The sequence below is a fragment of the Ctenopharyngodon idella genome, chromosome 5 (assembly GCF_019924925.1).
Source record: "Ctenopharyngodon idella isolate HZGC_01 chromosome 5, HZGC01, whole genome shotgun sequence".
Taxonomy (NCBI): Eukaryota; Metazoa; Chordata; class Actinopteri; order Cypriniformes; family Xenocyprididae; genus Ctenopharyngodon; species Ctenopharyngodon idella.
Genome location: NC_067224.1, coordinates 26,728,695 through 26,743,528, shown reverse-complemented (window position 1 = coordinate 26,743,528; position 14,834 = coordinate 26,728,695). Strand labels below are relative to the sequence as shown.

Sequence of the window (14,834 nt, the reverse complement as noted above, 5' to 3'; positions counted from 1 at the left end):
TTGATCAAATCATGCTAGCATTTCCAAATTGTAAAAAAGTCATATTTGGACAATCATACCCTCATCTTGGATGACATACTTGGCGTTTGCAGAAAGAAACAGAATAACTGACATTAAAGAAAAGAAGTTACAGGTGTTTTAAAGCAATTACAGCGCTTTTATGTCATTAGATTATATAAGCCCTATTTATCACTGCTTTCAAAAACATTCATCCTTTTTAGTCTCAGCTGCCACCACAACAAAGAGCATCTTCTGTTTGCAAGACGGCTGGCTTGCTGTCTGTACAGTATCAGTTTTGGGACTACACTCTGCGTATATGTCTGTTCTGTTTCAAAGTTCTTTGTATTACTATTGCTGTTTTGTATAAAAGACTGTGGTGTGGTCTGCACACCATCATTATCCAGAGGGACTAATAACCGAAATCTTTCCAAATCTTTGAGACAGTTTCTCATCTCGTTTCGAATGATTGTGAAATTCTACAGGGATTGTGATTTGAAAGTTTTTTTCCACGTATCGGTCGAGGTCAGCTATTTTATCTTTGCATTAAAATCACTTTTGACCTCTGGGAGACAAACCCAAATCTCTCAATCCCGTTTAGGCCTTTTTAGCATAAACTTGCTGACTAAAAGTCAGCTTTTCCGAACACTTCCAAAGCAGATTGTCGAAATTCCATTCTGTGCGTCCAACTTTTTTTTGTTAAGGAAATGATCTGAAATTGTGAGACAGGAGGATGCCAAAAATTGGTTCATACACTCAAACACAGTTCAGTGAGAAAACTGCTCCATGGCCTAAGGCAAAGGTATTCTTTCAAAGAGTGAAATGAGGCAGAATAAAGCTCTTTCCACAGAGTTTGATGAGTGCGAGTGTGTTCATAAGCACATTAATGCAGGTTAATGATCTGTGATTGAGACAGGAGATGCTGCAAGGAATATTGGAACGAGCATTTAGTGCTGGCCAGGAGAACTGTACTGTCATAATGATACAGTTCCTGGACTGACGCAATAGTTATGGTGTTGCCGTAGTAACAGTATTTTTGTAGTGGACCTCAAAATGTTTATGTTATTTTTGGGGGGTTAAAGGTGGGATGAGATTTGGCCATCTGTGCTGCGCTCATACAGCCTGAAGGTCTTGTTAAAAGTCATGCTGTACTTACAATGCAGCTGGTGGCCAAAAATACTTTGTGAATTTGGTCCGAACTCACTGTGAGCTAACTCAATAAAACCTCTGCAGAATTTAACAACACAGGCACTAGATTTAGTGGAATCATTTTGGTTAAGATCTTTTTTTCTTATGGAACAAGCAGGTTCCTCAGAGGATCTAAGTCTGTGTCATTTTATACGGTCTGTTTTGGCTAGTGGTTCAGGAGGATGTGCCACAATTATAATAGTGTTTCTGACCTCGATCTTCACACAAACCACAAAATCACTTTCTTTTCTCTTCTTCAATTATGACAATAAGCCACTTGAGGCTATGTCACAATGATTTTACCAGATGTAATGGGTGTTTTTTGGCATGAGTCCCTGACTAAATCACTATAACTACAACCTCAAATGGCTTATTGCTTTTTACATAACTGATATGGCAGAAATATATTGTGCATTCCTAGGTTAAAACATTATAAGTTAAATTATAATTATAATAATCTGTATAAATGCTACAAATCAATTTAGCTATCACAACATTATGAACATTATTTAAAGGATGAAAAATGAACAATGAAAGACTACTTTTAACAGTGTTATTCAAGTATACATCGATCAGGTATAACATTATGACCACTGACAGGTGAAGTGAATAAAACTGTTTATTTCTTCCTCACGGCACCTATTAGTGTATATTAGGTGTATTATAGTGTATAATATATATACTATATATTAGGCAGCAAGTGAACATTTTGTCCTCAAAGTTGATGTGTTAGAAGCAGGAAAAATGGGCAAGCGTAAGGATTTGAGCGAGTTTGACAAGGGCCAAATTGTGATGGCTAGACGACTGGGTCAGAGCATCTCCAAAACTGCAGCTCTTGTGGGATGTTCCCGGTCTACAGTGGTCAGTATCTATCAAAAGTGATCCAAGGAAGGAACAGTGGTGAACCGGCGACAGGGTCATGGGCGGCCAAGGCACATGGGGAGCGAAGGCTGGCCTGTGTGGTCCGATCCAACAGATGAGCTACTGTAGCTCAAATTGCTCAAGAAGTTAATGCTGGTTCTGATAGAAAGGTGTCAGAATACACAGTGCATTGCAGTTTGTTGTGTATGGGGCTGCATAGCTGCAGACCAGTCAGGGTGCCCATGCAGACCCCTGTCCACCACCGAAAGTGCCAACAGTGGGCACATGAGAATAAGAACTGGACCACGGAGCAATGGAAGAAGGTGGCCTGGTCTGATGAATCACGTTTTCTTTTAAATCACGTGGATGGCCGGGTGTGTCGCTTACCTAGAGAACACATGGCACCAGGATGCACTATGGGAAGAAGGCAAGTCGGCGGAGGCAGTGTGATGCATTGGGCAATGTTCTGCTGGGAAAACTTGGGTCCTGCCATCCATGTGGATGTTACTTTGACATGTACCACCTACCTAAGCATTGTTGCAGACCATGTACAACCTTTCATGGAAACGGTATTCCCTGGTGGTTGTGGCTTCTTTCAGCAGGATAATGTGCCCTGCCACAAAGCAAAAATGGTTGAGGAATGTTTGAACTTTGAGGAGCACAACAACGAGTTTGAGGTGTTGACTTGGCCTCCAAATTCACCAGATCTCAATCCAACCGAGCATCTGTGGGATGTGCTGAACAAACAAGTCCGATCTATGGAGGCCTCACCTCACAACTTACAGGACTTAAAGGATCTGCTGCTAACATCTTGGTGCCAGATACCACAGCACACCTTTAGGGGTCTAGTGGAGTCCATGCCTTAACGGGTCAGGGCTGTTTTGGCAGCAAAGGGGGACCAGCATAATATTGTAAGGTGGTCATAATGTTATGCCTGATCGGTGTATGTATTAATAATATATATATATATATATATATATATATATATATATATATAATAACTTATAATTAAATTTTAATATTAAATTTTAATATTGGTCACTTATTTGTTTATTGATCATAAAATGTAAAACATTATCAACTGATCAGGATCAGTATCAACTGACAGAATTTTAATATAGGTTCATTCCTAGAATAAACAATTATTCTGCCAAGTAATAGCTTATAAGCCTGTTCATAAAACTGTTTTTAATCATAAAACTTAAATAAGATTACTAGCACAATAGAACAACTATAGATCTTTCTTCTCATTAAAATCTGTATTGGTGGTACTTTCTACTTTTAGGCTCTCGTTTTTAAGGCTCTGTTCTGGCCTCTGCTAATTTCTTATGCACTAAGGAGCTTATTTTGTGAGGTCCTATATGTGGCAGGCATTGTTTTCCTGTGCTTGTTTTGTGAATCTCTTGCGGTGGTGTGTCCACTGAGCTGAGAGGTTTTTAATGACTGTGGAGTGTTTGGAGTGGTTGGTGTGGGTAGTCAAGATGATCCCCTCCCTGCCTGTGTCTCTCACAAACAACATTCTGTGGTTCAGACAGGCCGTTTTTCAGTAGCGCCCACTGTTGTTTCTTTTAGGAGGCAATTGGAAGGAGAGGAGGTGTCGGCTACTGAATTGCGGAAGCGAAAGGGTTCAAGGAAATTGTGCGAGACAAGTAAGGCACAAGTGAGATGACGCGGGCACATGGTCAGCTGAGGTCACGAGACAAAGACATTAAAGGGGATTGTGTTTTAAGATGGGAGGGAAAAGCTGTTTTGTGTTTTTGCCTAATAAAGAAAGACAAGTGGGCCAGCCTTCTTTCTGTTTAACATCTGTTTTCTTGGTGTGGGAGGAAGTGTCAAAGAATTAAGAGGAGGTTCTGCGGTGTGGAACGTCTCATCTCAGGAGCTTACAGTACTCCTGGTCTGTGGCCTACATGGTTATGCATGCTCTCATGGCTTTTTTTCGATCTTCCACAGACACCACATGACTGTTTGTCTCCTGTAGAAAAGTGTTTCCATCTTGTACACTTCAAAATGTGTTTCCACACAGAGGCCAGAAGATATCAAAGCAGATGGAGGGCAGCCTCCTCTTGTAGAATTGTTTTCTCAGATATTTATAAGAAAAGATGTTTAAGTGGTTTAAAACCTGACACTGTGATTCAGGAAACCACTTTTTAGACACCATTGATTAGTGGCGCTTACTAAAGCAAGTGGACAAGGATACTTTTGACTTGGGCCTGTAAGCAACCACCTAGCAACTTCCCAGAGCACTTTAGCAACCATCTAAAAAAAACAAAAAAGAGAGAGAGAGTTATATTTATTTCTTTGAATTTCAATTTGAATAAAGGTTCTGCGTAATGTTTGCTGCCACAATTGAAATTCAGTACAATTTCAAGAATTGAATTGGAATATAAAGGTGTACGACCCTGACTCTCAGACACCTAGTATTCACATAGCAAAATATTAACTACAACTCCAAACAACTTAGTAACTATCTATTAACTGCATTTTCCATAAGTGAACACTAATCACTTTTTCTTATTACGGAAAAGTAATTAAATCTGGATTTTAAAAAAACAGATTTAAGAAAACATTGTTCATTGTTATTCTAACTGAAAGTTTTCATTGGAGATAAGAGAGCTAATTTTTAGTAAGGAAAAGTAAGAAAAACAAAATCAGAGCAAGACGGTCATGCTCTAAGAAGAAAACAAAGCCTTTTGTTTTCTGAGTTTACAGCCTTAATTGCTTCATTGCATCATAATTTTAAATGAAGTCCACTTTGTTGAAACTGTTTGCCAGAGAGATTTGCTGTTGCTCTAGGGTTAGAGTGAAACACTTTTAAGGTTAAAAGTGTTCTAGAAACAATCTTAAAGCCTGTTCACAACAAGAATAAAATGAAAAAGTGAAGCAAACTGCAAAAGCAAAACTATGTACAGTATAGCAAAGAGCGAGAAAAAGGAGATAGTGTTCTTTTCCTGTAAAAGATTAAAGGCTGTGTGCAAGTGCACATCTGGATGCTTGTGACAGGCACACATTTAGAGGAGGGGTGATTAACTGATGCAGGATGAGTAACAGTTGTCGCCCCGCTGACTGAGAAACACTCATGTCTGCAAGCTTTGTAGTAGTCCCATTGCATTATGGTTAAACTGTGCATCCAGACTGCTGCTGTAATGGCATATACAGTGGGGACCAAAAAGTTCAGAGATTCAAAAAATATTCCGGGAGTCTTTAAAACTGAAAATAATGTTTATTTATTTATTCAAAAAAAAAAAAAAATTCGGACACAGTAATTGGCTATATCCGCTTGTGACGTAATGAATACTGTTTCCGTATGAATACTGTATGAAGTCTCTACTCCGTTTCAAGTGAGAATACCATCTCAACAGCCATTTATGAGGAATATTTACCTTTAAACCCTTATGGAAAGAAAATATATTTCCCTATATATGAATGATCAATATATTACATGATTTAACAGTATATTTAAAAATATACAGAAAAATATATTGCGTAAATATATTACAATATATTGAATAATTGCCGCTTTTCATATATTGAAAAATATGTGATAATATATTTACTAATATATCATAATGTATGTAATTTTATATTCAGTAATATACTTTATAATATATAGATTTATATATGATCAGATATGGAACGGCATGAATAATATATTGCGGATATATTTACTCATGCAGTATAGACACATATATGGTAAAATATATTATGTAACACATTTCTTATGTTTTATAATTATTTACATGTTTCATATTTTCAAGTTAGTTAACAAAAGCACACTTGCACTAAAGTCTCTACCAAAGAGACTATCACTGTGCTATAGCATGCACAAGCGTTACTTTTTAAATAAAGTTATTATAGTCTTAATAGTGTTCAGCCAATCATAAACCTAACCACAGGCTCTACTCTTCAGCACAATGGTAACCCCAAAAACTCAAACATACCAGAAAACCTTTTAAATTCCAAAACAATACAAATTTAAACACTAACAGATCTCCCCCTATATCAATATTGAGCAAAACACATGACATAGCACTTAATTTTAACATATACTCTCCTTTAACAGTCAGAAGCGAAGCATGCTGGGAACTAGAAGTCTGTTGTAACCACAGATTGTAACTCATTCCATGAATGTGTTTACAATACATTCACATTTATATGGGAACATGTATGTGCAATATATGTACATAATAAAGGATAAAACTCTATGAATGTAATGCTATTTTTGTCTTCATTTATAAGTATTTTATATGTATCAATATATAGCCATACATGGTCAATGCATATATTGCAGTATATTGAAAAATATAAGCACTAGTTTCCCATATATTAAAATGTATTATGTAATATATCGCATTATATTTTGCAGTATATTCCCATATATTTTTGTTCCGTAAAGGAAGGGGTCATATAATGCTTTTAATGTTTTCCATTTTCTTTAGTATGTAATGTATCTGTTTGTGCATCAAACTTACAAAGCTCAGTGGCACTCACAAAGCAATTTATTCTGTCTAGTGTCTAACAGAGAACACTGACCCAGACCTTCTTAAAATGCCTCGATCAAATCCAGATATTACTTCCTCAAATGTCATAAAAATGTGAAATATTAGCATAATACCCATCCAAAGGCATATGCAAAGAAAGAAGGCGAGGTTTCAGTGAATTTTAGTGACTTCAGTGAAAGCGTTGTCGTCATGTTGCAGAGACGCTGTGTGTTTGGATGTGAAAGCAAAACCACTTTTGCTTTCAGAGGTTAATATTTATTTATGAAGCTGTTCCTGAGCACTACAACCCAAAAGTTTACTTGTGCACAGCGCTTTTTACAAGAGGACAGCTTCTTAAACCTGGGAGAGTACAATGCAGTTTATATACAAAGACTGTTTACGACTGTGAAACATTCTGCTCAAGTCGTGCTTGCGAAGTTGGTTCCGATAGATTGGCTTATCATCCGATCATTTTCAGAATCCAACTCGGGCTTGAGCTGATACAGTAAACCTGACGACATTATTGTTAAATGTGTGTTTACAAATGCTTTAGAAGACTTGGAAGCTTGTGATTATGGTAAGGGGTGTTACATTTCTGACACACTTGAGATGTTTGGCCAATCACAACACACTGGGTCAGCTGGCCAATTAGAGAACTCAGAGCTTTTCGGGAGGAGGGGCTATGTAGAAATCAGTGCGTTTCAGACAGACTGGGAACAGAGGAGCTGCAATAATGTACAGTATGTGAAAAATTATGTGGGTTTTTTTTTACATTAAAGCATGCTAATCTATTTTATTACACGTAATAAAAAAACTTTTAAAATAGCATCATATAAAGCTAAAAAGCTAAGCATTTAAAAAATGTTAAAGGTTAGGACCATGAATGTATATTAGCACCGTTTGTTGTTTGTTTTTGAGAACTGACCCGGAAACTGTGTCTAATCTGTAAGTCACTCAGTTTTAACTTCTTGTTTATTGAACTGTTGTATAAAAGCAGTATCTCCCTGGCAATCATGCTGTTTTTCTGAATATCAGCATATGGCTGTGATTACAGCCTTGTGATATTGCTTATGCTTCAGTATTATATTACATTTTCGATTCAAATTTTCACTCATTTTGTTATGCGTGTGTTAAAGCAGAAAACGGAGGTATTTTCATTAGTGCTTTCAGACTTCTGAACCCCGCTGAATATATAAACAACAAAACAAGTTGTCGTTTACTGTTTTGTTGTGCAGCAATGGCATTAGTTGTAGTCACAACTAGGTCTTGAGAGTGATTAAACGTGAAGTGTCTGAGGGTGTGTGAAGCCAGACTGAAGTGTGTGTTTGTGTGATCATGAGGGAATGTTGACTGATGAGGTGAGACGTATGTATGTAGGAGGTGAGTTCGCCCCCCTCCCCTTCATTTCCCTCCGTCACTCCCTCTCTCCGTCTGTTCTAGCTTTGCTTTGGTCTGTTCCAAGACCTCCAAGGCTACACCAAGTATTCATTATATGTTTTTGGTTCAGGTGTGTGCTGCTTTTTGCATTTACATTGCCCAATTGTTCACCCAAAAATGAGAATTCTGTCATCATTTAATCACCCTCAAGTTGTTCCAAACCTGTATGACTTTCTTTATCTGTGGAACACAACAAAAAATGCTTTTTTGTCCATACAGTGAATGTCAATTAGGTCTAATTTTGTTTTGTACCCTATTTACTTTCATTGTTCTTCACAAATATCTTTTGTGTTTTGCAGATGAAAGAAAGTCAGGGATGGGATGTCTCTTGAAATTGTGGGTTAATGTCCATACGGCTCGATGTTGAATATGAACATCAGCGGTCACTTTCGACCTTGAGCTATATGGGCCTTATTTTGAAGAGCTCAGAAACAATGTAGTCTGTGTGGAACAGAGAGAGAGAGAGAGAGGTCCCCACTCTATCTTAAAACACAGAGTGCTTTCTCAGCACAAGCAACTCCCTGTAGACTTGACATTCTATAGGGCGGATCTTATGAAAAGTGAGCGAGCATGACTTCTCCATCCCACACACACTCACACCCCCATGTAGACATACACACCCACCTCACCTGCTTTCATCACTTCCACCTGGTCTCTAATGAGCTTGTGGTGCTGAGGGCAGCAGTCTTAGCTGACAGAGATGGATGGAGACTTTTTAATTTTCCTGTTATTTCTCCGTTCGTCTACAGCTGTGTGTTCGGCCAGCCTCATTTCTCCGTTCTACTATACTCAGAGTTTAATCAGGTTAAAGAGATCCTCAGTTTAGTTTGAAGCCAGTTGTACTCTAAACCTTGTTGTCTTTGTAAACTGGATTTGGATGTGGTCTTGTTTTAGATCTTCTAATGGATCTAGACTCTCAAAGCTGATTCTAGTTCAGTATTAAAGGGTTAGTTCACCCAAAAATGAAAATAATGTCATTTATTACTCACCCTCATGTCGTTCTACACCCGTAAGACCTTTGTTCATCTTCGGAACATAAATTAAGATATTGTTGATGAAATTCAATGGCTCAGTGGGGCCTCCATTGCCAGCAATGTTACTGCACCTCTCAAGACCCATAAAGGTACTAAAAACATATTTGAAACAGTTCATGTGAGTTCAGTGGTTCTATCTTAATATTATAAAGCGACAAGAATACTTTTTGTGCACCAAAAAAACAAAATAACGACTTTTCAACAATATCTATATGGGCTGATTTCAAAACACTGGTTCATGAAGCTTCTGAGCTTTATAAATCTTTTGTTTTGAATTAGTAATTCAGATCTCCTATCAAACGGCTAACCTGCTGAAATCACGTGACTTTGGCGCTTCGATTCACTGATTCGATTCGTAAAGCTCTGAACCAGTGTTTTGAACTCGGGCCATATAGATATTGTTGAAAAGTCGTTATTTTGTTTTTTTTGGCACACAAAAAGTATTCTTGTTGCTTTATAATATTAGGATAGAACCACTGAACTCACATGAACTGTTTCAAATATGTTTTTAGTACCTTTATGTATCTTGAGAGGTGCAGTAACATTGCTGGAAATGGAGGCCTCACTGAGCCATCGGATTTCATTAACAATATCTTAATTTGTGTTCTGAAGATGAACGAAGATCTTACGGGTGTAGAACGACATGAGGGTGAGTGATAAATGACATTATTTTCATTTTTGGGTGAACTAACCCTTTAAGTGTATTCCTTACTGAATTTACCTTGCTGTGCAGATGGTGGCACCTGACTCTTTAGACAGGAGACTGTACCCACCCATAGTGAAGTTAAAAAATATATATATATTTTTTATACATTTAAATGTATTAAAGAAACAATCAAAATTTAAATATATAGTTTTTCAGTGTATTATTTCATATTTATTTTAAGTTTTCTTTACAAAGAAAATTTGCAGATGAAACTGGAAAGTATAGTTTTATATTTATCATAATTATAAAGAAACAGAAAGAAACTCTAAGACTTTTGTTTGGAAAATAGGAAATCCTTATTATTGAGCCCTTTTTAGGACTGGGGTTAGTGGATTTCCCCCCATTCTTATCAGCCTATAATTTCCCTGTTATTTTAGTAGTTAATGGATAAGATTAGGTTTAGAATGGAAAACTGGTTGGGAGCCACTGCAAACCTGGGACCGGATTCACGAATTTTTTTTAAGAAAGAAGAGAGAGCAAGAAAGTGAAAGAAAGATGGAGCACAAATAATTGGGAATCACAGCTGAATCTTTTTGAGACAGGCTCTTTTAAGATAATGATTTTAACTTGACACGATGCTGAGTGATTAACTTCCATCAAGACCACACACTCACTTGCAAATACTTTATTTTACCAACTTGCGAATACTTTATTTCACCAATGTTTCGGCAAAAAGGGTTTCTGCTGAAACATTGGTGAAATAAAGTCTTTGCAAGTGAGTGTGCGGTCATATCTCTTTTATAGAGACTTCAGAGTACATGTCCACATATGGTAGGCTACTAGTAGTAATATGTATTATATTTAGCAAGCTAGTGTTGTGTTGTAAAGCTTACTATTTGAAACAACCCAATAAATTCATTAAACATCTTACATTTGGGTATTTAAGACAGGTTGGCAGTTATCCTAACTTTAAGAAGTTATTTACGATGATTTTTAAGAACATTCTTTTCAAGAATGTGAATACTTCTTAAATTTTATCTTAAGAACAATCTTAAGAAAAAAAAAGATAAGAACGTTCTTAAGGAATACAAAATATTCTTATGTTTTTTCTTAAGTTAGAAAATAAGAAGAAACTGGCAGTTAAGAAAAATTTTATTCTTAAGATTGTTTCGTGAATCCGGCCCCTGGTTGGGAACCACTGCTCTAGACGATGAACTTTCTGTGCTGTCCTGTGACAAAGTGAGCATATTTTTATCTTGAGAGGAGTATTAAGGGCTGACCTTGGGCCATTAATAAATCCAGGGCTAAGGAAGGAACAATATTCCTGTGAGGTATAGTGACCCACTGCATACTCATAATTCTCCAGGAACACACCTCTATTTCCTCAGCTGCTTGTATCAACAATCAATAGTCTTTCATCAATAATGTCATCGTCCTAATGCCCTTAACCTGAGACTGAACAGAATGTTCTCTGTATGATGACTCTCTTTCTGTCCAGTGTTTAGAAAGATGTAGACTCAGCTGTATGAGATTAGTGCAACATTAATACCGGTTGGTTTAATGTGTAATGGACAGTTTGTCAAAATAAGTGCACCCACACTTAACTAAACACATCTGTATCCCCACACACTGCATCATAACTCAGGCCTCAGACACACACATACATAAACGCTAGGCGCTTCCTTCCACAAACTTCTCTAATTGTATATAAGCTGATAAACAGGAAAACCTCTCAGGATAAATACTCCCACACTTCATGCTGTTCCTGAAGGCAAAAAGAGAATCAACTGTATTTTTACAGTGCTGGGGATACTCTTTCCCCTCTGTGATATTTTAGTCAAATGAACTTGCTGATAACCCTATCCAGCTTTTTCCCAAGCATCTTAACAGGAAGTGACCTCGCAATGGTGTTAAGAGCTTCCAACCCTTGAACTATCTAGCATACGGGCACACACACACATTCACATGTGCCTCTTCTGACCTCTCAGAGCCTAGAGAGTTAGATTGTATTACATGCTCTGATGTCACCATCCCCTCTGCACCTTTAAGACTCAGAGGGAACTTGGTTATTAAAATCCTGCTGATAAAATAGACGGCTGCTCCCACCTAGTATACATCTACACACACCCAGGGGTCAGAGGTCAATCTCTCACACATTTGCAGGTTGACGTGACTCTTGGCATTCGTAAGGTGAAGTATATTAATAGTCCAAGTAGGGATATTACAAATCTAGGGGTGGATGGACTCTCACTCAGCTCAGTATTCTTATGATGAATGTGAAATCTATCTATCTATCTATCTATCTATCTATCTATCTATCTATCTATCTATCTATCTATCTATATCTAATTGAATTGGGTTGGGTTGGATTTACATTTAAATACAGATTTAGGTTTGTTTTAAAGGGATAGTTCACACAAAAATGAAAATTGTGTCATCATCTAGTCCCTGTCTCTTTCGTAATCCACGAACAAAAGAAGATATTTTGTGGAGTATCAGGCTGTTTTTTTTTTCCATAAAACAAAAATAAACACTAAGCAATGGCTGTTTAGTTCTAAAAATGACCAAAAAAGCATCCGAAAGTAAATCAAAACTAGTACATTTTTGTCTTTTGTGGACAAAAGACAAAAAATGCTTGTCCCTACACGCATTTATTCTATGGAAAAGAGTGGTGTGGACGATGTTCAAAATGTTAGCATTTAGATGTGGTTAGCATAGCTTATTGTGTAGAGTTGCATTTGGAAAACGACTTGGTTAGAGAGGTGGAAAAGTCTATATTTTAAAATCACAAGGCCATTTGGAACAAAACAATCATTGGAGAAGTGCATTATGGGAAATTTCCTTTCTGTCTCCTCCACACAAACAAAAAGTAAATCAAAAGAGGTTCCTGAAGGGAACATTTACCTCAGGTTTCATGGTTTAACTGCAGAACTATAACCATTCCCTTCTCTCCGCTGGTGAGGTTTATTTAACACAAAACATTTTGTCTACCGCTTTGAATTCTGTTTTGATGTGTACCCACCGAGACTGGCAGTTAAACCCAATGAAAAAAATCTAAAAAAGTTTCTAATTTTTCTTTTTTATTGTGGTATCTGTCTCACATCCTGACTTGGTCATATGACACCATTATTTTTTCACTCTGAGATTCCAAGACCAAGATTCTTTTACCAGCTCCGAGAACAAGGCAGGTGCCACTTTATTAGTTCTGGTTCTGCTGCTGCTGTGGTTTAGCAACATCAGACCAGCTGAGCAGACTTCCTGTCCCTAGCCAGTAATGAAGCTCTGAACTGGGTCAGTTGTTTATGTCTGGAGCACCTGAGCTAACCACAGTCTCCCTAATATAAGAGATGTTTGCTGAAGTAATCTGAATCAGGTCAGTCCAGGGAACATTAAAACTTCTTACTACCTTGAAAAAAGAGATAGAAAACGAGAAAGAAAGCGAGGAGTTTGGGAATATGAATTGAGGTCTATTTGAACGGCACAAGGAAACCATTGTTTTTAAATTGAGTCTCTATCTTCTGTCTGCCAAAAGTAACCTTGTCCTCCTCAAGATCACTATGAAGATAGAGAAAAACTGTCATAAAATTATTTAATGTAAGCCAAAATTAAACATATAATACCCAAAGATGAGTTTCTCTTATGAAAAGCAATTCCAGGTTTCTCCCTCCACATTTGTATCCTGTTCAGCCCACCCCTGTGGACCCTTCTCCTCGTGCCAGGGTTCTGTGTGGGCTTACCTGTCAGGGAGGCCCCTCTGTGCCTTTCCTGTCTCTGCAGATATGAAGCAGCTTTATTAGTGCTATTCAGAGCGTAACTATCCCTATACAGAGTAAAAGGCATGAGTTACATACATACTGCTGCTTGCTTGGCTTAAAATTCGATCTGGACAGAGAGATTCTAAAATAAGAAAAGAAGGTTGGTTAAGGTTGGTTTTCTAACCATAATGGGTGATCTGTATTCTTTGTATGTTTAGGTGGGTTTGCTCTGTTTCCTATGTTTTTAGTTAGTTACTTTGGTTATTCATTTTTTTATTTTAATTTTTTTTTAATTGCACCTGATGATCATCACGTTTCACTGGGTTGTTCTGTTCCTGATCGAGTGTTCTGTGTTCCTGTGTTAAATAAACAAAGACTGCTGCGTATAGATCCATTCATCTCATCTTTATTTTGCAGTCCGGCTGTGACTAACAAAGTGCACATATGGGTTTGTGTTCACTTGGATATTTTGATATTACATAATTATTCATGATGATTTCCATACCTTTTAGGGGCGGTTTCAAAGTACAGCATCTGCATTTGCATTGAATTTCATAGAATAGATAAACTATTCAAACCAGCTAAATATCAAGTAGTGTCTCTTGTCTGCAGAAAAATAGGCTAGACCTAACTTCTCTTTTCTAGCCATTTTTGCAAGTTCACACAATCCTAGCAAAGTGACCACAGGTGTAGTTCATCACATTAACTGTAGACACATTTCACTAACGTTAACCAGAACATGTCTAAATATGTTTTGTTTTAATTTTGAACATTATATGTATTGTTTAACTGTAAAATTGGAAAAAATGTCACTACTGTACAATCGATGTAGTATCAAAAATGCTTCTCGTCTTCATCGTTCCAATTGAATCTCTGTATGCAGGATCATCAAGTAACCTGGTCGCCCAGGAGGCTGTAAGGAAACAGGCTACGTTTCTGAAACATGCTGCTAAAACAGGAGAACAGATCTCGAGTAAGAATCAAACCTCTAATTTCCATTATCAACTCAAAATATGCTCCACTTCAGCAATGAAAAAGCCCAATAAAGACAAAAGCGTTCATAAAACACCTTAAAAGCAACTTGTCCATCTGGAACTGTTATAAATTGTACCCTAGGCCCTTTGTTGCAAGTCTTAATGATGTAACCAGCTTGTAACAGTAAACAGCCCATTCACGTTGGCCATTTTGAGTTTGCATGTGCAGTTCTTGGTTCTTTTAAACAGCACCTTTTTAGTCTGATTCCTAATTAGTTTTTTTCAGCATGCACATTTCTTTTATTCTTAGTCAAAAAGTGCTAAAGAGATTCATGCAGAAAACTTTGTAAACAGCACAACTCTCTTTAAAAAGAATTTAACTTGGAAGGGACACTGTGAAAGCTGTTATTGATCTTCAGTAATTGATTATGACTTGTCTCTTTGTCTCTGTCCCCCACTTT

At 37.2% G+C, this 14,834-nt stretch overlaps 1 protein-coding gene across 4 annotated transcripts in view; it reads left to right on the top strand.

The window, feature by feature from the left end:
- Positions 1 to 14,834, top strand: part of emid1 (EMI domain containing 1) — a 72,618-nt gene that overhangs the window by 34,006 nt on the left and 23,778 nt on the right. For all 4 annotated transcript variants that reach the window (XM_051892598.1, XM_051892596.1, XM_051892599.1 and 1 more), the window contains exon 4: positions 14,283 to 14,372. In XM_051892598.1, the coding sequence (XP_051748558.1) occupies positions 14,283 to 14,372 (90 nt within the window). The remainder of the gene's footprint in view (positions 1 to 14,282; positions 14,373 to 14,834) is intronic.